Genomic DNA, 23,351 nt, shown 5'->3' with positions numbered 1-23,351 from the left:
TGATTTGACTTCAAAATTTTACTCAATGTGTATACCAATTTAGAGTTGCTACACAAAAATGTAAGCTCTTGATTTTGCAGTAGATTTTAATGACAACTTGTGCAGTAAGCTTTTTTTTTTTTTACCAAATCCTTTTATGTGAATTTTCAAGTTTTCAGATTACAATAAGTAATGAACCACATGAGGGGGCTATTTGCCTTAATCACGCTTCTCTTGACCTCAACGAGAGCTCTGGATGTAACATTGGCCGCCTTCAAGCTTGCAATAGTTTGTGAAATCCTACTAGTGTCCTGTCCTGCACCCTATTTTATGCTTGAGCTCTGTCCAAGGTCGAATACTTTGTGTTTGGTCTCTCTGAGAAATGGGCCCAAGAAATGTATTGAATTTCCTAGTTCAAATAGCTATGTCTCCTTATCTTGTTGAGAGAGAGAGAGAGACATCGATTACAAGTTTACATCCTAGTCAAAAAGGTTATAACTGCGTTATTTTTTTTACATTTTTTTATTGAGTGATATTTTTTTTTACATTTTTTTATTGAGTGATAGACATTTTACAATGTTGTGTCAAATTCTAGTGTAGAGCACAATTTTTCAGTTATACACAAACATATATATATATATATATATTCATTGTCACATTTTATTTTTCCGCTATGAGGTACCACAAGATCTTGTAAATATTTCCCTGAAGTATACAGTATAATTTTTTTTATTTATTCTGCATTTTAAAATCTCAGTCTGTCCCTTCCCATGCCTCGCCCCTTTGGTAAACACAAGATTGTATTTTATGTCTAAGAGTCTCTTTCTGTTTTGTATTAATCTTTGTTTTCTTTTTTAGATTCCGCATATGAGCGATCTCATATGGTATTTTTCTTCCTCACTCTGTCTTACTTCACTTAACTACATCTTATTTTAAAGCCCAAATGAAACACTTAACTGTCATGATGAAATACTGGGCTTTTGGGCAAACCGTGCTACATTGCAAAGGACTGAAGTCCCACAGTGTATTCTCTCTCCACAGATTCTTCAAGCTAGAAATCTGTCTAAGAAGAAAAGTAATAGAAAACCGGCAACTTCTTTGAAATTCAGCAATACATTTATAGAAAAATGACACCAATGAAAATGGAAAAGGAATCTTCATGGGCCATGAAGAAAAAACGATGGAAAAGAAAATATATGCATCCAAACATGAGTATGAACATTCAAACCACTGGAGGGCAAAGGGGACATATTTCTTCTGATGTTGCTCCTAATCCTGCTCTAAATTGATATCAACGCTGAACACAGGATCCGCCTGGATTCACGTCCTGAAATCCCCAGGGTTCAATCTAAGTAAGGAACCAAAAAGAACAGGCAAATTGCCACAGATCCCCCACCACCTTAATCCCTAGGCTGATTTTTATAGAAAGGGTGTGATGTGTTCAGCTCTGCTCACTGGACCACACTTTGAGCCAATGACTGTGGCTCACAGGCTGCCAGTCCCCCATTGTCTGGAACAGCGGAGCCAGGAGCTTGAGCTGCTCTCACTGGACACTCTTCAATGGATCTAAAATTGCCGGTCAGGAAAAATGTGTGTTTTAAAATATCAAAAGATTGTCTGCCTGAGAAGAATTGACTGGCTACCTCCGAAAGGACTTGAAAAGTAATTTCAAACACCAGGGACTTAGAGAAGTCAAATGTGTCTGAATACTTCTGTTTTGCAATTTCTGTACTGACCACCAGTCCCAATTTGTATAGTTCAATGTATGCTTAAACTGGGATACTTTGAAAAATATAACAGGGGTAGTTGATGGCTGTGTCTGCTCCTTCGCTTCATCTATCTAGTGCATATCACACACAAAATTCTTCTGAAATTGTCCATAGTGCACTCGCGGGAGAAGGAGAAGGAAATGGGAAATGAAAGTGATACAAAGCTAATTTCAACCTCACAGAACGCCATAAATGCTGACCTAGAGAAAGCACTAAATCTGGGTTCAAGAAAAAGTTGGATTTCTGTAGTTTCTCTAGGTTTTAGCTCATGATTTGACTGAGAGTGATGTTCTGCACAGCTTCCTACATCCAAATCAAAAGGTACTGAAAAGTTTCTTAAAAAAAACATATTTATTGAAGCATAGTTGTGACAATATTATATATTGGTTTTGGATTTACAACATAGTGATTTAACAGTTTTATAGATGACACTGTGTTTAAAATTTCTGCAAAATAATGACAATATTTCCCTGTGCTGTTCAGCTTTTCCTTGCCGTGCAATTACAAGGTGCAAAACGAGCCCTTTAAAATATGATGACACCCTGAGTTCTAATGAAAACCCACAGTAAGTTTCAAAGGATTGAAATCCCAGAGTGGGTGCTCCCTCCACCAATGTAGGAAGCTAGAAATTAAATTAAAAGGAAAGGAATTGGAAAATCACTGAGTACTTTGAAATTCAGCAACATTCCTACAGAGAAACGAAAGAAAAAGAAGACAATGCACCAGGAAGAAAACATAATGCATATTAAATTAAATTAATATCATCATAGGCATGAACACTGAAATCACCTGAGGTCGAGGAAGGAGGCATCTTAGTTTGCTTAACTGGCCAACATCCCCCTCTTATTTTGATGCCAGGAGATAGAGACATGTCTCACTACCAGATCGGGAGGCCTAGACTTAAATCCCCATGGTTAAATGCAAGTCGTTGAAGGAAAACCTTCAGGGACACTATCACACCTCCTTCTCCCTTAATCTGCAGGCCGAGTATGACAGGAAGCCTCTTATAAGTTCGGTCCTGGTCACCCCACCACACTTTGGGCCAATTGCTGTGCCCCCAAGTGGTGCGAGTCCCTCACTGGCTGCTGCTACTGGAGACTGTGGTTGCAGCCGGTCTCATCGGACGCTCCCAGCATCCGTGCAAAATTGCAGTTCAGTCAAGACTTTTACTTCGAAAGTGAAAAGTTACAGGCTGCAGAAAAATAGACTCAGATCATTATAAATTAGGTAGAAGAGAAATTTCCAAAGGTATGGCGCTTGAGTCACCCAGTGAGTCTAGAAAATTTGCTTTATCTCTTTTGGCAGTGTGTTTGGGTCCTATAATGTCATGTACTGAATGGCATTGAGATTTGAAATATGTTGAAGGAGTGTGAAAGGGCAAGTTTGATTTTTGTATCTGCTACTGTAGTTTGTCTGTCCCTATTTCACACATTAAAAATCCCGGATGATACTGCTATATCCACGGGGAAGAATGACAACATAAAAAGGCAAATTAAGTTGTTAGGGAGATAACTTTGGCAGTAAAGATCCCTAAAAAGGCTGACCTAGAAATATAACTAATAGAAACGACCATTTCGGAAGGGAGGACGTGCAGTATGGTGAAGAAAAATGCACGGATTTCCATGGAACCCATGGCTCTACAGACGTACACTCAAGTGGAGTTGATAAGGTTCATAATGTTTCCCTCAGGGAAGAAACGCTTTAAAGATGGTCAGAGTGTCACTGGTCGACAAACCAGAGTGGCTCGGACTCGTCAGCGCTACAGGTCTTTTCCTGCCTAGTGAGTGGCTCTGAAAAGAGCCTTTGGTTTGTGATGCTCAGGTGGTCCTGAGGCAGCTCATTCGCATAAGATGTACTTGATGAGAGCGTTAGTGCCCTCGGACACGGCAGACTTGCCGAACTTCCCAGGCAGCAGCAGGCACACCGAGCTCTGGATGTCTTCGTAGGTGATGGTGACGCGGTTTTTGGAGCGGGCCAGGCGCGCGGCCTCGCTGGCGATGCGCTCGAAGATGTCCTTAACGAACGAATCCATGACGCTCACGGCCTCCCGCGAGAGGCTCAGGCCTGTGTGCACCCGCTTCAGCACCCTGCGGAAGTAAGTGGCGAAACTGGCGAAGCTGTCTGCTGGGCGGCGGCGGCGGCGTTGGCGGCGCACGGGTGTCTCCTGCTTCGGCGTCTTCTGCTCTGGGCTCTTGGACTCGGCTTCTTTGCGCTCCTCGGTGTCCACGATCTCCTCCGAAGTGCGGGAAGACCACGGCTCAGCCATGTCGGAGTGTCTCGCCTTCCCCACAGCTCAGAAGGAAAGGCAGAGGCAGCTGCGAGGACCGGCTTATAAAGGCTGCCTTGCCTGACGTCACGGCCAATCTGCAGATCTGATTGGGTAGGATGCGGGGCAGGGAGCCGTGTCGCTAAGGCAGGCCATGTCACGTGTCCTTAGATGCCCCGCGGCTTGGCCGCACATCAACCAGTCCGAGTGGCAATCTGGTGACCTTTAAACTTTCCGTGACCCCCACCAGGTGACCTGTAAACTTTCCATGACCTCCACCAGAAAAGCTTTGCAACCCACAAGGTCGTGTCGGAAAAGGTCATCCGTTCCCCTCAGCTGCTTTATGCCTGCCAGTTATGCGTGAGAAGTTTGCAAAGAGGTCAAACCCACCTCTCCTACGCGGAAGAAAACTCACTTTGATCTCTCTGAGAGGGTCTGACCTCCGCAACCCAAGCGCGTGCCGCCTCAGAACGACTGGCCCCCTGGGGGCCGTTTGACTTGCGCCCAGAAGCTGCTCTTTCGCGGCTGAGTGCGCGGCGTGGCTTGAGGAGGAGCTGTCCGACTCGGTGAGCGGAGGGCGCCTCAAAATCGTAGACACGACTGAGCAGCTCTAACCTGCAATTCTTATCAAAACCTTCAGTGAATCAGAAGAAAGAGAATGGCAAAACCGCATTCTCCACAGACGGTACCCTACAAAAGTGGGATAGCTGCACAGAAATATTAAAAATATTTAACATTCACCAAATTTTAAATCGTTTTTTAAACATTCCTTAGGTTCACCCCAAATACCACACACACTTGCATTGATAAAGAAACCTAAGAGCTGTTAGTTCAAAAGCATGATTTTCCTAATTCGCTAAAAAATCAACTTAGGTGGAAGATTGGAATCGATAAATGGAAATAGATTAAAATCAAAAGCGTATTTCTATCAAGGATACCTGACAATAGAGACAAAAGCATTTTAAAAATGTGTTTCCATACCAACAAATCGCCGAAATTGAGACAGAAAAGGGCTTAAGAGGAATGGCCAAAAACGGGGTCATCAACGTGGTCTCACCTGAAGTGGTCAGGATTCCAAATGTATTCCCATTTGGCATTTATGGGAATTTTACTTCTCATAAAATGGTTCCAACGATGAAGGGGGAAAAGCTCATTTTTATTACCGGAGAACATTGCGTGATGATGAAACCAGTCAAACCTTGGTATTCTTGATTTTTGAAGAGTCCCATTTACCAGTGTGAATACAAAAGTCCCACCTGATGTATTACTATTTAAAGCTTTCCCTTTGTAGGATGCAATTTACAAGAGACATATAGCATATAATCTCTGAAATCGTATCGTTAACTTAACCATGATTAAATCAAGGTAGCACACAAACAAAGAACAGGGAAGGAGTTCCTACAGTGTACTCCACCGTCTCCAAGGCTGAAACTCCCAGGAATGCTCTCATTGGTTCATCCTTGGTCACTTTCCCACACTTTGGGCCAAAGTTGTGGCTTAGAAGCTACCAGTCCACCACTGGTTGAATCAGTGCAGAATAGGACCTGAGCTGTTCTCACTGGGTATTTGCATCATCCAAGTGATGCATAACTGCAGTGTTTAGCTGTGTCTTGTTTACTTGATTATTCAGAGGAACTGTAATCATTACTGTAAACTTTTGTATACAGCCATTGCTTTACATTTGCCTTTATTTGCTACTTTATTCTATTACCATTCCTATCTGCATCTCATATTATCTGTTGTGACCTTTTTCCATCTTCCTAAGTTACATTCTTTAGAAGTTCCTTTAACATGGTGTCAGCTGGTGTAAACACAGTAAGATATCATTTTTCTCAAAACTCTTTATTTCTGAGTTAAGATCTTGAGGGAAACCAGCCTTGATACGGGGCTAATTTTGCGGGAGTGTTGATCAGAATTAACATCTGAGGATGGGATGAGCCATATAGTTATACTTTCTCCTTGATCAGACATTGGATGTGACCATCTTGGGAAGTCCCTGACCTTGGGCACATTAGCTCTCCAAAGCTGAGGAAATACCCGAAAGGGCCAATGGCTGAGGACTGGCAACTGACTGTACTCTCAGCAGCCAGTGGAGCAATTCTTCCCTTGAATGTGGTTTGGGCAGTCCATCTTCGTGTGTAGCACAGCTTCATTATTAAATGATACTTTGGCTAGATACGCCACACTAGGATGACAGGTACTTTGCCTCAGCACTTGCTTTGGGCTTGAATTTATTAAGAAAAAGAGGCCTGCTGTCCCACTATTTGGTATTCTTTTTTTAGCCATCGTGTCTTTTTGTCAGCTATTTTGATCTCTAGGGTTACCTTTGCTGTTTACTCTGATGTGTCAGGTCTGCTTCCTGAATGGAGGAACTTACGGCTTTCCCCAGTTCTGGGAAATCATCAATCATTTTTCTTTCATATTATTTCCCCCCTAGTTACCCAATTTTATGCTCCTGGAATGCCTATGCGATACTTAATACCTACTTATTTCATTCTTAAGTCTCTTTGCACCACTTTAATCCTTTTTTTCCTTTTACTTTCTGTGAAGAATTCTGTATTATTTCTATTATTTTTTCTGTCTTCTACTTCACCAATCTTCTATCCAGCTATATCTCATTGGTTCTGTAAAATTTCTTTAATCTTTTTTTCTAGTGGTTATGATTTTTAGTTTAGAAAATTCATCTAACACTTTGTTGATAATTAGCTATTTCTACCTCATATTTTATATATCTCATCATTTATATAAACATGCTAAATATACTTCTTAAGATTAGCATTTGGTACTAATTCTTCATTTCCATCTGGGTGTATTGTTTGCTTTTGCTGAGAGTGGCTTTTTTTTTTTTTTTGGATGATGTGTCTGTATATAGGAACTTAATCCGTAAGAATCTTGAAAAAGCCTCAATTAAGGTTAAAGCCCTCCAGAATGGATTAGATTTGCGTTTTCCTTATGTGTGGGTTGTGACTAGATATTATTTGGACCATGCTGATAGTGTTGATTTGAACCCCAGAGTTACATGAGGGAACTCTTGCGATTGCAAATTCTCAAGGAGAAGCTTCTCTCATCCTTGCCGGAGCTAAGACTTGGAATAGAATTTTTCGTGGCATCTCTTTTTCCCAATAGAAAAGGTTCAGCTTTCACCAAGGGGGTAGTCATTCAATCATCTGCAATTATACCAAAGTCTATTAGTTTCTGCTGCTGAATGCATAGCTGGGCATTTAATGTTATGGGTTTTATCTTGTCAGAGCCCTGCGGTTAGAGTTTTGTTTTGTTTTGTTTTGTTTTGTTTTTAAACTGACCATTCAAATAGCCTGAGTTAAAATATGGAGACTAAGTCAAGGAAAATCATTTTAATGCTATTAATTTGTATTATTCTCTGACTTGGTGAAACTGACAGGAGATATGTCCACTGACAGATCTGGATTCGTATTTTTATGATCATGATTAAATGCATACAACTAATCAAAGAAAGAAAGAAACAGCAGGTAATGTATGATACCGGCTTCTCCCTCAGTCTCAAAGACTGAGTATCCAGTAAGACTCGTCACTTCAGTTTGAGTCACCTGATTGATCATCCACTGGGCCAAAGGCTGTGACTCAGTGGCTGCATATCCATGATGGGTAAATTCAGAGCTAAATGAGGGTTGAGCTACTTTGATTAGATGCTTCATCAGCCTCACGAAGCCATTGTTGATATCGTGAATGTTTACGTTTTCAAACAGAATAGATTACAAACATGGAAGGGGTAGATTCAGATTAATCTGAACGACTCAGAGTAGCAACTCCAGTTCCTTGGGAGCCTGGAATGGGTATTTTTTCCTTGAACTTTTAAATATTTTAAATTTCTGTACCATAGTTAGGTTTTCTCTTACGTTTTCCAATAAATTCTATAACAAAGGTAATGTTGAGTAGATTTGACTGTGATATGTTTGCTATATTAATACTGTTTTCCAGGGCTGTTGCTTATAATTTGTAATTGAGGTAGTAAGCTTGTTTCTCCCAATTAGTCTTTTTTTATCGAGACATAATTGACACGTAACATTATATTAGTTTCAAGTGTACAACATAATAATTCAATATATGTATATATAGTTTGAAATGATTACCCCTATAATTCTAGTTTCCATCCACCACCAGACACAGGTACAAATTTTTTTTTCTCTCATGAGAACTTTTAAGAACTGCTTTCTTAGCAACACTCAGATATACAATACAGTCTTTAACTATAGCCACTATGTCGTATGTTAGATCCCTGGGACTTCTTTATTTTAAAATTGGAAGTTTGAACCTTGCTTCAATTAGTCTTTACTGTTAACCATACCGTTAGAGAATAATTGCGCATCAGGTCCCCTTTACCTTCAATCACCCTCTGAGTAAATGATCAAATGTACCCACTTCACCTTCCAGTCTTCACATCAAAACTCATTTTCCTCTCTCTCTCCTAGATTTCATATCAGTCATTCACCCCTGCACTCCCAGTCTTCGCTGTCTGTATGGTACACTTTAAATGTTGTTTCACTAATACTTTAATTCGATTTCTGAAATTTTAGGTGCAAAACACACAAAAAAACTATAAAAATGTCCTAAAGGACTCATTTTCTTAAAAATAAGTTCTCACATAAAACAATATGCAGGAGACTCGTAGGCAAGATCCAGGTTGCCAAAACGTGTACGTCATATGGACAAACACTGGGATTTTGAAATAGCAGTAATGAACATGATGGAAATGAAAGGACTTGTGAAATGCTGTGCATTCAAATTGGTTCACAGTTCCATCTTTGAAAATGAGCATGATTTCCAAAGAGCCTTTGGCTCTCAAAGTTTTGTTCCCTATCTGTATGGCAATCTCGGAGGACTATTCAGAGGGATTTACTTGTAGTTGATTTCACGATCATTTTTCCTAGTCTCCTTGGGAAGAAGATCTTTTTTTTTTTCAAATTCTTTACTGACATTTTTCTAATATTTCAGAATAATTTTAGCTAATGACCCTCATGAGGAGAGTGAATTTATCCTAAATCCTTACTCTAATGATCCCAAGGAGAACTCTGGAAGTACAGTAGCTCATCAGAGATCTTCCACATTGGACAGAACAAGAAACAAACAGGTTTGTACACAGTCCTGGATCAGGAATTGCTTTCCTTCATGCCTGCACTACTTAGTAAAGCAATTTGAGTACCCTGCCCTGCCCACACCCTTTCTCTTGAGTTAGTGCAGTCCTGCCAAAGATAAATAGATTTGCCTCTCTTAGCGTTTCCTATCCCTCTTCTGATGGGCTCAAGGAAAGTTTTGATTTTGCAGATTATCCAGACTGTGTCTCTATGTTTGGCTCAAAGTGATATTCTTCACAGGGGAAATTACAAGTTAATTTAAAAGTACAAAGACCATTCTTTAAAATATTGAACTAATAAGGGGTTTAAAGAAAATCATCAACAATTTCTAAGAGTTGAAATCACAGAGTTATCTTCCCTCTTCACAGAGGTAGGAAGCTAGAAATGAGAAAAAAAGTTTTTAATAAATTAAACAATGAATAGTCTGAGTACAAAGAGGATGAATGAGGTCATCTTTTTTCTCTTAATTGGAAATATGGAATAATCCATACTCCAAATTGGAATAATCAGTATGATGGAAGAGGCAGCATATGTGCCGATCCACAGTTCAGATTTCACATTACATGTAAGTTGAAGTGTACCCTCCTGAAGTTCTTATATTGAAGTCCTAACCCCCAGTACCTCAGATATAATCTTGTTTGGAGATAAGATCATTAATGTGGAAATCAAAATAAATCTGATATTGAGATCAGTTTCTGGTAGAGTTTGTTTTAACATTTACTCATTTGATGCATTCCCCTTTCTGTCCATCTGTATGTCTGTGTCTCTATGTCCAGGGACTCGGGGGTGGGAGGGAATGTCTACAATGGTCAGAAAACTCATGCCACTAGAGTGAAAACTCTGCCCTGGATTATAGGGATTCACTGCATGCCTGCGGTCACCCATATAGCAGAGAATAAAGTGGGAAAGTATTCCATGGATTAACACTGTGGTGCAAGGATACCAGGACTTTGTGCTACGGATATATCATGTGTGTAGCACCCAGCAGCATCTCGAGAAGCATGCGTTGTATGATGCCTTTCATTGACTTCACAAAGGCTGCTTGTTCCTGGACGCTTCTCCAACGGAAAAGTCCTGTCTGTTTTCCCCTCTTTTTGACTCTGGTAGACCTGTAATGTCTTTGATCAATGGAGTATGGGAGAAGTGACGTTACGTCCATTACAGAACTAATCCTTAAGAGGACACATAACTTCTGCCTTGCTGCTTGAGAGTTCTGAGCCGACAAGTAAAAAGTCTGCCTATCCTGCTGGACACACCCATGGAGAGGTACCTCCAGGGCACCAGTATGAGGGTCAGTTGTCTCTTAGGTTGCAGAGTAGTTTAATGGGTCACTTGCCCTTCTAATTTGGTCAATAAGTGGAAAAGAAAATGAGAAAATTTTCCATTTAAAACATGAAAAATAACTTGACAAAAGTATTCATGTATATTAATTAAAGCACTCAGCTATGCGTGAAAAGTGACAGACATCAGTAGTCCACTGAGACCTTTAATAAATGTAGTTACTGGAATGACTGCACCATTAATGAAAAGCAGGACTTTTCTTAGTGGAAATGGCAGATGCCCCCTACCCCCAAGGAATTCCACTCCAGGTCCTTGATTTTGGGTGAGGGAAAACAATCTGCTTAAGAATTTGTAATCACAACGGCGTCCTCCAAAAACGTTAGGGTTCATATTATCAGTCATCACAGTCCAAATAATTGCCTGTTGCAAACTTTCTTCCATGGCTTTGTCTTCATATAATAGTTACTAGTAATAAAAAACAGAATCTTTCCTTTCATGACGGGAACTACCTTATTAGAGGTAGAATTAACCGTTCATTTCTTGAAGGTCCCGCAGGACACTTGGGAGCATGAGCATTAGGATCATAGCTCATTGAAGACTTCTCGTTCTTCAGTTATTCCTAAGTCCTCTTTGGTTCAATATCTGTAATTTATTTCTCTATAAAGACGTTAAAGATATGTTTTGCTTGAATTCTTACTGATTTTTGAAAGGAATATATTTTTAATTTTTTAAAAAGTTCCCTTTAATTGACTGTTTTCCTCTCACTCTAAAGGTTTCTAAGGAATTACAAACAATAGGCCCTTTCAACTGAGAGCGCATAGTTTTTTCAACAAATCAACTATGTGTGGTATTTGGGGGGAACGTAGGGAATGTTTAAAAAACGATTAAAAATTTGGCAAATACTAAATATTTTTAATATTTCTGTACAGGTATCCCACTTTTGTAGGGTTCCGTCTGTGGAGAATGCGGTTTTGCCATTCTCTTTCATCTGATTCACTGAAGGTTTTGATAAGAATTGCAGGTTAGAGCTGCTCAGTCGTGTCTACGATTTTGAGGCGCCCTCCGCTCACCGAGTCGGACGGCTCCTCCTCAAGCCACGCCGCGCACTCAGCCGCGAAAGAGCAGCTTCTGGGCGCAAGTCAAACGGCCCCCAGGGGGCCAGTCGTTCTGAGGCGGCACGCGCTTGGGTTGCGGAGGTCAGACCCTCTCAGAGAGATCAAAGTGAGTTTTCTTCCGCGTAGGAGAGGTGGGTTTGACCTCTTTGCAAACTTCTCACGCATAACTGGCAGGCATAAAGCAGCTGAGGGGAACGGATGACCTTTTCCGACACGACCTTGCGGGTTGCAAAGCTTTTCTGGTGGAGGTCATGGAAAGTTTACAGGTCACCTGGTGGGGGTCACGGAAAGTTTAAAGGTCACCAGATTGCCACTCGGACTGGTTGATGTGCGGCCAAGCCGCGGGGCATCTAAGGACACGTGACATGGCCTGCCTTAGCGACACGGCTCCCTGCCCCGCATCCTACCCAATCAGATCTGCAGATTGGCCGTGACGTCAGGCAAGGCAGCCTTTATAAGCCGGTCCTCGCAGCTGCCTCTGCCTTTCCTTCTGAGCTGTGGGGAAGGCGAGACACTCCGACATGGCTGAGCCGTGGTCTTCCCGCACTTCGGAGGAGATCGTGGACACCGAGGAGCGCAAAGAAGCCGAGTCCAAGAGCCCAGAGCAGAAGACGCCGAAGCAGGAGACACCCGTGCGCCGCCAACGCCGCCGCCGCCGCCCAGCAGACAGCTTCGCCAGTTTCGCCACTTACTTCCGCAGGGTGCTGAAGCGGGTGCACACAGGCCTGAGCCTCTCGCGGGAGGCCGTGAGCGTCATGGATTCGTTCGTTAAGGACATCTTCGAGCGCATCGCCAGCGAGGCCGCGCGCCTGGCCCGCTCCAAAAACCGCGTCACCATCACCTACGAAGACATCCAGAGCTCGGTGTGCCTGCTGCTGCCTGGGAAGTTCGGCAAGTCTGCCGTGTCCGAGGGCACTAACGCTCTCATCAAGTACATCTTGTGCGAATGAGCTGCCTCAGGACCACCTGAGCATCACAAACCAAAGGCTCTTTTCAGAGCCACTCACTAGGCAGGAAAAGACCTGTAGCGCTGACGAGTCCGAGCCACTCTGGTTTGTCGACCAGTGACACTCTGACCATCTTTAAAGCGTTTCTTCCCTGAGGGAAACATTATGAACCTTATCAACTCCACTTGAGTGTACGTCTGTAGAGCCATGGGTTCCATGGAAATCCGTGCATTTTTCTTCACCATACTGCACGTCCTCCCTTCCGAAATGGTCGTTTCTATTAGTTATATTTCTAGGTCAGCCTTTTTAGGGATCTTTACTGCCAAAGTTATCTCCCTAACAACTTAATTTGCCTTTTTATGTTGTCATTCTTCCCCGTGGATATAGCAGTATCATCCGGGATTTTTAATGTGTGAAATAGGGACAGACAAACTACAGTAGCAGATACAAAAATCAAACTTGCCCTTTCACACTCCTTCAACATATTTCAAATCTCAATGCCATTCAGTACATGACATTATAGGACCCAAACACACTGCCAAAAGAGATAAAGCAAATTTTCTAGACTCACTGGGTGACTCAAGCGCCATACCTTTGGAAATTTCTCTTCTACCTAATTTATAATGATCTGAGTCTATTTTTCTGCAGCCTGTAACTTTTCACTTTCGAAGTAAAAGTCTTGACTGAACTGCAATTTTGCACGGATGCTGGGAGCGTCCGATGAGACCGGCTGCAACCACAGTCTCCAGTAGCAGCAGCCAGTGAGGGACTCGCACCACTTGGGGGCACAGCAATTGGCCCAAAGTGTGGTGGGGTGACCAGGACCGAACTTATAAGAGGCTTCCTGTCATACTCGGCCTGCAGATTAAGGGAGAAGGAGGTGTGATAGTGTCCCTGAAGGTTTTCCTTCAACGACTTGCATTTAACCATGGGGATTTAAGTCTAGGCCTCCCGATCTGGTAGTGAGACATGTCTCTATCTCCTGGCATCAAAATAAGAGGGGGATGTTGGCCAGTTAAGCAAACTAAGATGCCTCCTTCCTCGACCTCAGGTGATTTCAGTGTTCATGCCTATGATGATATTAATTTAATTTAATATGCATTATGTTTTCTTCCTGGTGCATTGTCTTCTTTTTCTTTCGTTTCTCTGTAGGAATGTTGCTGAATTTCAAAGTACTCAGTGATTTTCCAATTCCTTTCCTTTTAATTTAATTTCTAGCTTCCTACATTGGTGGAGGGAGCACCCACTCTGGGATTTCAATCCTTTGAAACTTACTGTGGGTTTTCATTAGAACTCAGGGTGTCATCATATTTTAAAGGGCTCGTTTTGCACCTTGTAATTGCACGGCAAGGAAAAGCTGAACAGCACAGGGAAATATTGTCATTATTTTGCAGAAATTTTAAACACAGTGTCATCTATAAAACTGTTAAATCACTGTGTTGTAAATCCAAAACCAATATATAATATTGTCACAACTATGCTTCAATAAATATGTTTTTTTTAAGAAACTTTTCAGTACCTTTTGATTTGGATGTAGGAAGCTGTGCAGAACATCACTCTCAGTCAAATCATGAGCTAAAACCTAGAGAAACTACAGAAATCCAACTTTTTCTTGAACCCAGATTTAGTGCTTTCTCTAGGTCAGCATTTATGGCGTTCTGTGAGGTTGAAATTAGCTTTGTATCACTTTCATTTCCCATTTCCTTCTCCTTCTCCCGCGAGTGCACTATGGACAATTTCAGAAGAATTTTGTGTGTGATATGCACTAGATAGATGAAGCGAAGGAGCAGACACAGCCATCAACTACCCCTGTTATATTTTTCAAAGTATCCCAGTTTAAGCATACATTGAACTATACAAATTGGGACTGGTGGTCAGTACAGAAATTGCAAAACAGAAGTATTCAGACACATTTGACTTCTCTAAGTCCCTGGTGTTTGAAATTACTTTTCAAGTCCTTTCGGAGGTAGCCAGTCAATTCTTCTCAGGCAGACAATCTTTTGATATTTTAAAACACACATTTTTCCTGACCGGCAATTTTAGATCCATTGAAGAGTGTCCAGTGAGAGCAGCTCAAGCTCCTGGCTCCGCTGTTCCAGACAATGGGGGACTGGCAGCCTGTGAGCCACAGTCATTGGCTCAAAGTGTGGTTCAGTGAGCAGAGCTGAACACATCACACCCTTTCTATAAAAATCAGCCTAGGGATTAAAGTGGTGGGGGATCTGTGGCAATTTGCCTGTTCTTTTTGGTTCCTTACTTAGATTGAACCCTGGGGATTTCAGGACGTGAATCCAGGCAGATCCTGTGTTCAGCGCTGGTATCAATTTAGAGCAGGATTAGGAGCAACATCAGAAGAAATATGTCCCCTTTGCCCTCCAGTGGTTTGAATGTTCATACTCATGTTTGGATGCATCTATTTCTTTTCCATCGTTTTTTCTTCATGGCCCATGAAGATTCCTTTTCCATTTTCATTGGTGTCATTTTTCTATAAATGTATTGCTGAATTTCAAAGAAGTTGCCGGTTTTCTATTACTTTTCTTCTTAGACAGATTTCTAGCTTGCAGAATCTGTGGAGAGAGAACACACTGTGGGATTTCAGTCCTCTGCAATGTATCATGGTTTGCCCTAAAGCCCAGTATTTCATCATGATGGTTAAGTGTTTCATGTGGGCATTTAAAATGACATGTAGTTATAACCCTTTTGACTAGGATGTAGAAATTTATTAAGTGTGGTTGTCTCTCAGCTAGATAAGGAGACAACAGCTATATGAACTAGGAAATTCAAAACGATTCTTGGGCCCATGCCTCAGAGAGACCAAAAACAAAGTATTCTACCTTGGACAGAGCTCAAGCATAAAACTGGGGGCAGGACAGGACACTAGAGAGATTTCACCAAGTATCGCATGCATGAAGGGGCCAATATTACATCCAGGGCTCTTCCTGAGATCAAGAGAATGGGGATTAAGGCAAATAAGCCCCCTCAAGAGGTTCACTGCGTAGTATAATCCTGGAGTGCTGAAAAGTAATATAAAAGGATTTGGGGAAAAGAGCTTGTTGTACAAGTTGTCATTAAAATCTACCACAACATCAAGAGCTTACGTTTTTAGGTAGCAACTCTAAATTGGTGTACACACTGGGTAAAACTCCTGAAGTCAAAACACCTTGCAGAGCCAAATGCATTTTCCGAGAAATACGTGTGGATTAGATAGAAAGGAGCTGACTTCAGAAAAATCACTAAATTTCTATCGTGCTAATGGTTGCGGCTTCAAAATCCAGGTATTCTTTTCAATATGACGCTAAGATGTACCACCAGTCATTTTTGCATGCTGCTCCCTAAGCTATCTTATCACGTAAGAAGTAACTCTAAGAAATCTAACACATCAGGGTACTGTAACCTTGCTTTGAGGGGGATATGTTTGTAAATTCAGAAATAAGAGCGTTAGTGAAACACGGTACCAATGCTGCATAATGGGCCAAAGTTGTGGCTTAGAAGCTACCAGTCCACCACTGGTTGAATCAGTGCAGAATAGGACCTGAGCTGTTCTCACTGGGTATTTGCATCATCCAAGTGATGCATAACTGCAGTGTTTAGCTGTGTCTTGTTTACTTGATTATTCAGAGGAACTGTAATCATTACTGTAAACTTTTGTATACAGCCATTGCTTTACATTTGCCTTTATTTGCTACTTTATTCTATTACCATTCCTATCTGCATCTCATATTATCTGTTGTGACCTTTTTCCATCTTCCTAAGTTACATTCTTTAGAAGTTCCTTTAACATGGTGTCAGCTGGTGTAAACACAGTAAGATATCATTTTTCTCAAAACTCTTTATTTCTGAGTTAAGATCTTGAGGGAAACCAGCCTTGATACGGGGCTAATTTTGCGGGAGTGTTGATCAGAATTAACATCTGAGGATGGGATGAGCCATATAGTTATACTTTCTCCTTGATCAGACATTGGATGTGACCATCTTGGGAAGTCCCTGACCTTGGGCACATTAGCTCTCCAAAGCTGAGGAAATACCCGAAAGGGCCAATGGCTGAGGACTGGCAACTGACTGTACTCTCAGCAGCCAGTGGAGCAATTCTTCCCTTGAATGTGGTTTGGGCAGTCCATCTTCGTGTGTAGCACAGCTTCATTATTAAATGATACTTTGGCTAGATACGCCACACTAGGATGACAGGTACTTTGCCTCAGCACTTGCTTTGGGCTTGAATTTATTAAGAAAAAGAGGCCTGCTGTCCCACTATTTGGTATTCTTTTTTTAGCCATCGTGTCTTTTTGTCAGCTATTTTGATCTCTAGGGTTACCTTTGCTGTTTACTCTGATGTGTCAGGTCTGCTTCCTGAATGGAGGAACTTACGGCTTTCCCCAGTTCTGGGAAATCATCAATCATTTTTCTTTCATATTATTTCCCCCCTAGTTACCCAATTTTATGCTCCTGGAATGCCTATGCGATACTTAATACCTACTTATTTCATTCTTAAGTCTCTTTGCACCACTTTAATCCTTTTTTTCCTTTTACTTTCTGTGAAGAATTCTGTATTATTTCTATTATTTTTTCTGTCTTCTACTTCACCAATCTTCTATCCAGCTATATCTCATTGGTTCTGTAAAATTTCTTTAATCTTTTTTTCTAGTGGTTATGATTTTTAGTTTAGAAAATTCATCTAACACTTTGTTGATAATTAGCTATTTCTACCTCATATTTTATATATCTCATCATTTATATAAACATGCTAAATATACTTCTTAAGATTAGCATTTGGTACTAATTCTTCATTTCCATCTGGGTGTATTGTTTGCTTTTGCTGAGAGTGGCTTTTTTTTTTTTTTGGATGATGTGTCTGTATATAGGAACTTAATCCGTAAGAATCTTGAAAAAGCCTCAATTAAGGTTAAAGCCCTCCAGAATGGATTAGATTTGCGTTTTCCTTATGTGTGGGTTGTGACTAGATATTATTTGGACCATGCTGATAGTGTTGATTTGAACCCCAGAGTTACATGAGGGAACTCTTGCGTTTGCAAATTCTCAAGGAGAAACTTCTCTCATCCTTGCCGGAGCTAAGACTTGGAATAGAATTTTTTGTGGCATCTCTTTTTCCCAATAGAAAAGGTTCAGCTTTCACCAAGGGGGTAGTCATTCAATCATCTGCAATTATACCAAAGTCTATTAGTTTCTGCTGCTGAATGCATAGCTGGGCATTTAATGTTATGGGTTTTATCTTGTCAGAGCCCTGCGGTTAGAGTTTTGTTTTGTTTTGTTTTGTTTTGTTTTTAAACTGACCATTCAAATAGCCTGAGTTAAAATATGGAGACTAAGTCAAGGAAAATCATTTTAATGCTATTAATTTGTATTATTCTCTGACTTGGTGAAACTGACAGGAGATATGTCCACTGACAGATCTGGATTCGTATTTTTATGATCATGATTAAATGCATACAACTAATCAAAGAAAGAAAGAAACAGCAGGTAATGTATGATACCGGCTTCTCCCTCAGTCTCAAAGACTGAGTATCCAGTAAGACTCGTCACTTCAGTTTGAGTCACCTGATTGATCATCCACTGGGCCAAAGGCTGTGACTCAGTGGCTGCATATCCATGATGGGTAAATTCAGAGCTAAATGAGGGTTGAGCTACTTTGATTAGATGCTTCATCAGCCTCACGAAGCCATTGTTGATATCGTGAATGTTTACGTTTTCAAACAGAATAGATTACAAACATGGAAGGGGTAGATTCAGATTAATCTGAACGACTCAGAGTAGCAACTCCAGTTCCTTGGGAGCCTGGAATGGGTATTTTTTCCTTGAACTTTTAAATATTTTAAATTTCTGTACCATAGTTAGGTTTTCTCTTACGTTTCCAATAAATTCTATAACAAAGGTAATGTTGAGTAGATTTGACTGTGATATGTTTGCTATATTAATACTGTTTTCCAGGGCTGTTGCTTATAATTTGTAATTGAGGTAGTAAGCTTGTTTCTCCCAATTAGTCTTTTTTTATCGAGACATAATTGACACGTAACATTATATTAGTTTCAAGTGTACAACATAATAATTCAATATATGTATATATAGTTTGAAATGATTACCCCTATAATTCTAGTTTCCATCCACCACCAGACACAGGTACAAATTTTTTTTTCCTCTCATGAGAACTTTTAAGAACTGCTTTCTTAGCAACACTCAGATATACAATACAGTATTTAACTATAGCCACTATGTCGTATGTTAGATCCCTGGGACTTCTTTATTTTAAAATTGGAAGTTTGAACCTTGCTTCAATTAGTCTTTACTGTTAACCATACCGTTAGAGAATAATTGTGCATCAGGTCCCCTTTACCTTCAATCACCCTCTGAGTAAATGATCAAATGTACCCACTTCACCTTCCAGTCTTCACATCAAAACTCATTTTCCTCTCTCTCTCCTAGATTTCATATCAGTCATTCACCCCTGCACTCCCAGTCTTCGCTGTCTGTATGGTACACTTTAAATGTTGTTTCACTAATACTTTAATTCGATTTCTGAAATTTTAGGTGCAAAACACACAAAAAAACTATAAAAATGTCCTAAAGGACTCATTTTCTTAAAAATAAGTTCTCACATAAAACAATATGCAGGAGACTCGTAGGCAAGATCCAGGTTGCCAAAACGTGTACGTCATATGGACAAACACTGGGATTTTGAAATAGCAGTAATGAACATGATGGAAATGAAAGGACTTGTGAAATGCTGTGCATTCAAATTGGTTCACAGTTCCATCTTTGAAAATGAGCATGATTTCCAAAGAGCCTTTGGCTCTCAAAGTTTTGTTCCCTATCTGTATGGCAATCTCGGAGGACTATTCAGAGGGATTTACTTGTAGTTGATTTCACGATCATTTTTCCTAGTCTCCTTGGGAAGAAGATCTTTTTTTTTCAAATTCTTTACTGACATTTTTCTAATATTTCAGAATAATTTTAGCTAATGACCCTCATGAGGAGAGTGAATTTATCCTAAATCCTTACTCTAATGATCCCAAGGAGAACTCTGGAAGTACAGTAGCTCATCAGAGATCTTCCACATTGGACAGAACAAGAAACAAACAGGTTTGTACACAGTCCTGGATCAGGAATTGCTTTCCTTCATGCCTGCACTACTTAGTAAAGCAATTTGAGTACCCTGCCCTGCCCACACCCTTTCTCTTGAGTTAGTGCAGTCCTGCCAAAGATAAATAGATTTGCCTCTCTTAGCGTTTCCTATCCCTCTTCTGATGGGCTCAAGGAAAGTTTTGATTTTGCAGATTATCCAGACTGTGTCTCTATGTTTGGCTCAAAGTGATATTCTTCACAGGGGAAATTACAAGTTAATTTAAAAGTACAAAGACCATTCTTTAAAATATTGAACTAATAAGGGGTTTAAAGAAAATCATCAACAATTTCTAAGAGTTGAAATCACAGAGTTATCTTCCCTCTTCACAGAGGTAGGAAGCTAGAAATGAGAAAAAAAGTTTTTAATAAATTAAACAATGAATAGTCTGAGTACAAAGAGGATGAATGAGGTCATCTTTTTTCTCTTAATTGGAAATATGGAATAATCCATACTCCAAATTGGAATAATCAGTATGATGGAAGAGGCAGCATATGTGCCGATCCACAGTTCAGATTTCACATTACATGTAAGTTGAAGTGTACCCTCCTGAAGTTCTTATATTGAAGTCCTAACCCCCAGTACCTCAGATATAATCTTGTTTGGAGATAAGATCATTAATGTGGAAATCAAAATAAATCTGATATTGAGATCAGTTTCTGGTAGAGTTTGTTTTAACATTTACTCATTTGATGCATTCCCCTTTCTGTCCATCTGTATGTCTGTGTCTCTATGTCCAGGGACTCGGGGGTGGGAGGGAATGTCTACAATGGTCAGAAAACTCATGCCACTAGAGTGAAAACTCTGCCCTGGATTATAGGGATTCACTGCATGCCTGCGGTCACCCATATAGCAGAGAATAAAGTGGGAAAGTATTCCATGGATTAACACTGTGGTGCAAGGATACCAGGACTTTGTGCTACGGATATATCATGTGTGTAGCACCCAGCAGCATCTCGAGAAGCATGCGTTGTATGATGCCTTTCATTGACTTCACAAAGGCTGCTTGTTCCTGGACGCTTCTCCAACGGAAAAGTCCTGTCTGTTTTCCCCTCTTTTTGACTCTGGTAGACCTGTAATGTCTTTGATCAATGGAGTATGGGAGAAGTGACGTTACGTCCATTACAGAACTAATCCTTAAGAGGACACATAACTTCTGCCTTGCTGCTTGAGAGTTCTGAGCCGACAAGTAAAAAGTCTGCCTATCCTGCTGGACACACCCATGGAGAGGTACCTCCAGGGCACCAGTATGAGGGTCAGTTGTCTCTTAGGTTGCAGAGTAGTTTAATGGGTCACTTGCCCTTCTAATTTGGTCAATAAGTGGAAAAGAAAATGAGAAAATTTTCCATTTAAAACATGAAAAATAACTTGACAAAAGTATTCATGTATATTAATTAAAGCACTCAGCTATGCGTGAAAAGTGACAGACATCAGTAGTCCACTGAGACCTTTAATAAATGTAGTTACTGGAATGACTGCACCATTAATGAAAAGCAGGACTTTTCTTAGTGGAAATGGCAGATGCCCCCTACCCCCAAGGAATTCCACTCCAGGTCCTTGATTTTGGGTGAGGGAAAACAATCTGCTTAAGAATTTGTAATCACAACGGCGTCCTCCAAAAACGTTAGGGTTCATATTATCAGTCATCACAGTCCAAATAATTGCCTGTTGCAAACTTTCTTCCATGGCTTTGTCTTCATATAATAGTTACTAGTAATAAAAAACAGAATCTTTCCTTTCATGACGGGAACTACCTTATTAGAGGTAGAATTAACCGTTCATTTCTTGAAGGTCCCGCAGGACACTTGGGAGCATGAGCATTAGGATCATAGCTCATTGAAGACTTCTCGTTCTTCAGTTATTCCTAAGTCCTCTTTGGTTCAATATCTGTAATTTATTTCTCTATAAAGACGTTAAAGATATGTTTTGCTTGAATTCTTACTGATTTTTGAAAGGAATATATTTTTAATTTTTTAAAAAGTTCCCTTTAATTGACTATTTTCCTCTCACTCTAAAGGTTTCTAAGGAATTACAAACAATAGGCCCTTTCAACTGAGAGCGCATAGTTTTTTCAACAAATCAACTATGTGTGGTATTTGGGGGGAACGTAGGGAATGTTTAAAAAACGATTAAAAATTTGGCAAATACTAAATATTTTTAATATTTCTGTACAGGTATCCCACTTTTGTAGGGTTCCGTCTGTGGAGAATGCGGTTTTGCCATTCTCTTTCATCTGATTCACTGAAGGTTTTGATAAGAATTGCAGGTTAGAGCTGCTCAGTCGTGTCTACGATTTTGAGGCGCCCTCCGCTCACCGAGTCGGACGGCTCCTCCTCAAGCCACGCCGCGCACTCAGCCGCGAAAGAGCAGCTTCTGGGCGCAAGTCAAACGGCCCCCAGGGGGCCAGTCGTTCTGAGGCGGCACGCGCTTGGGTTGCGGAGGTCAGACCCTCTCAGAGAGATCAAAGTGAGTTTTCTTCCGCGTAGGAGAGGTGGGTTTGACCTCTTTGCAAACTTCTCACGCATAACTGGCAGGCATAAAGCAGCTGAGGGGAACGGATGACCTTTTCCGACACGACCTTGTGGGTTGCAAAGCTTTTCTGGTGGAGGTCATGGAAAGTTTACAGGTCACCTGGTGGGGGTCACGGAAAGTTTAAAGGTCACCAGATTGCCACTCGGACTGGTTGATGTGCGGCCAAGCCGCGGGGCATCTAAGGACACGTGACATGGCCTGCCTTAGCGACACGGCTCCCTGCCCCGCATCCTACCCAATCAGATCTGCAGATTGGCCGTGACGTCAGGCAAGGCAGCCTTTATAAGCCGGTCCTCGCAGCTGCCTCTGCCTTTCCTTCTGAGCTGTGGGGAAGGCGAGACACTCCGACATGGCTGAGCCGTGGTCTTCCCGCACTTCGGAGGAGATCGTGGACACCGAGGAGCGCAAAGAAGCCGAGTCCAAGAGCCCAGAGCAGAAGACGCCGAAGCAGGAGACACCCGTGCGCCGCCAACGCCGCCGCCGCCGCCCAGCAGACAGCTTCGCCAGTTTCGCCACTTACTTCCGCAGGGTGCTGAAGCGGGTGCACACAGGCCTGAGCCTCTCGCGGGAGGCCGTGAGCGTCATGGATTCGTTCGTTAAGGACATCTTCGAGCGCATCGCCAGCGAGGCCGCGCGCCTGGCCCGCTCCAAAAACCGCGTCACCATCACCTACGAAGACATCCAGAGCTCGGTGTGCCTGCTGCTGCCTGGGAAGTTCGGCAAGTCTGCCGTGTCCGAGGGCACTAACGCTCTCATCAAGTACATCTTATGCGAATGAGCTGCCTCAGGACCACCTGAGCATCACAAACCAAAGGCTCTTTTCAGAGCCACTCACTAGGCAGGAAAAGACCTGTAGCGCTGACGAGTCCGAGCCACTCTGGTTTGTCGACCAGTGACACTCTGACCATCTTTAAAGCGTTTCTTCCCTGAGGGAAACATTATGAACCTTATCAACTCCACTTGAGTGTACGTCTGTAGAGCCATGGGTTCCATGGAAATCCGTGCATTTTTCTTCACCATACTGCACGTCCTCCCTTCCGAAATGGTCGTTTCTATTAGTTATATTTCTAGGTCAGCCTTTTTAGGAATCTTTACTGCCAAAGTTATCTCCCTAACAACTTAATTTGCCTTTTTATGTTGTCATTCTTCCCCGTGGATATAGCAGTATCATCCGGGATTTTTAATGTGTGAAATAGGGACAGACAAACTACAGTAGCAG

The 23,351-nt window shown here is 41.4% G+C and overlaps 3 protein-coding genes across 3 annotated transcripts; 2 read left to right on the top strand and 1 right to left on the bottom strand.

Annotated features, from left to right (window-relative positions):
* Positions 1-3,585: 3,585 nt before the first annotated feature.
* LOC116279262 (histone H2B type F-M-like) lies at positions 3,586-4,014 on the bottom strand. The gene has a single exon (XM_031675292.2). It carries the CDS (start codon positions 4,012-4,014, stop codon positions 3,586-3,588), a length of 429 nt encoding a protein of 142 aa, XP_031531152.2.
* Positions 4,015-12,042: 8,028 nt separating this feature from the next.
* On the top strand, positions 12,043-12,471 carry LOC140691824 (histone H2B type F-M-like). Its single transcript, XM_072955960.1, has one exon. It carries the CDS (start codon positions 12,043-12,045, stop codon positions 12,469-12,471), a length of 429 nt encoding a protein of 142 aa, XP_072812061.1.
* Positions 12,472-22,481: 10,010 nt separating this feature from the next.
* Positions 22,482-22,910, top strand: LOC140691823 (histone H2B type F-M-like). The gene has a single exon (XM_072955959.1). The coding sequence runs from the start codon at positions 22,482-22,484 to the stop codon at positions 22,908-22,910; it is 429 nt and encodes a 142-aa protein (XP_072812060.1).
* Positions 22,911-23,351: the final 441 nt, after the last annotated feature.

The sequence above is a fragment of the Vicugna pacos genome, chromosome X (assembly GCF_048564905.1).
Source record: "Vicugna pacos chromosome X, VicPac4, whole genome shotgun sequence".
Taxonomy (NCBI): Eukaryota; Metazoa; Chordata; class Mammalia; order Artiodactyla; family Camelidae; genus Vicugna; species Vicugna pacos.
The sequence above is the reverse complement of the archived record's forward strand: the minus strand, read 5'-3'. Positions and strand labels throughout refer to the sequence as shown.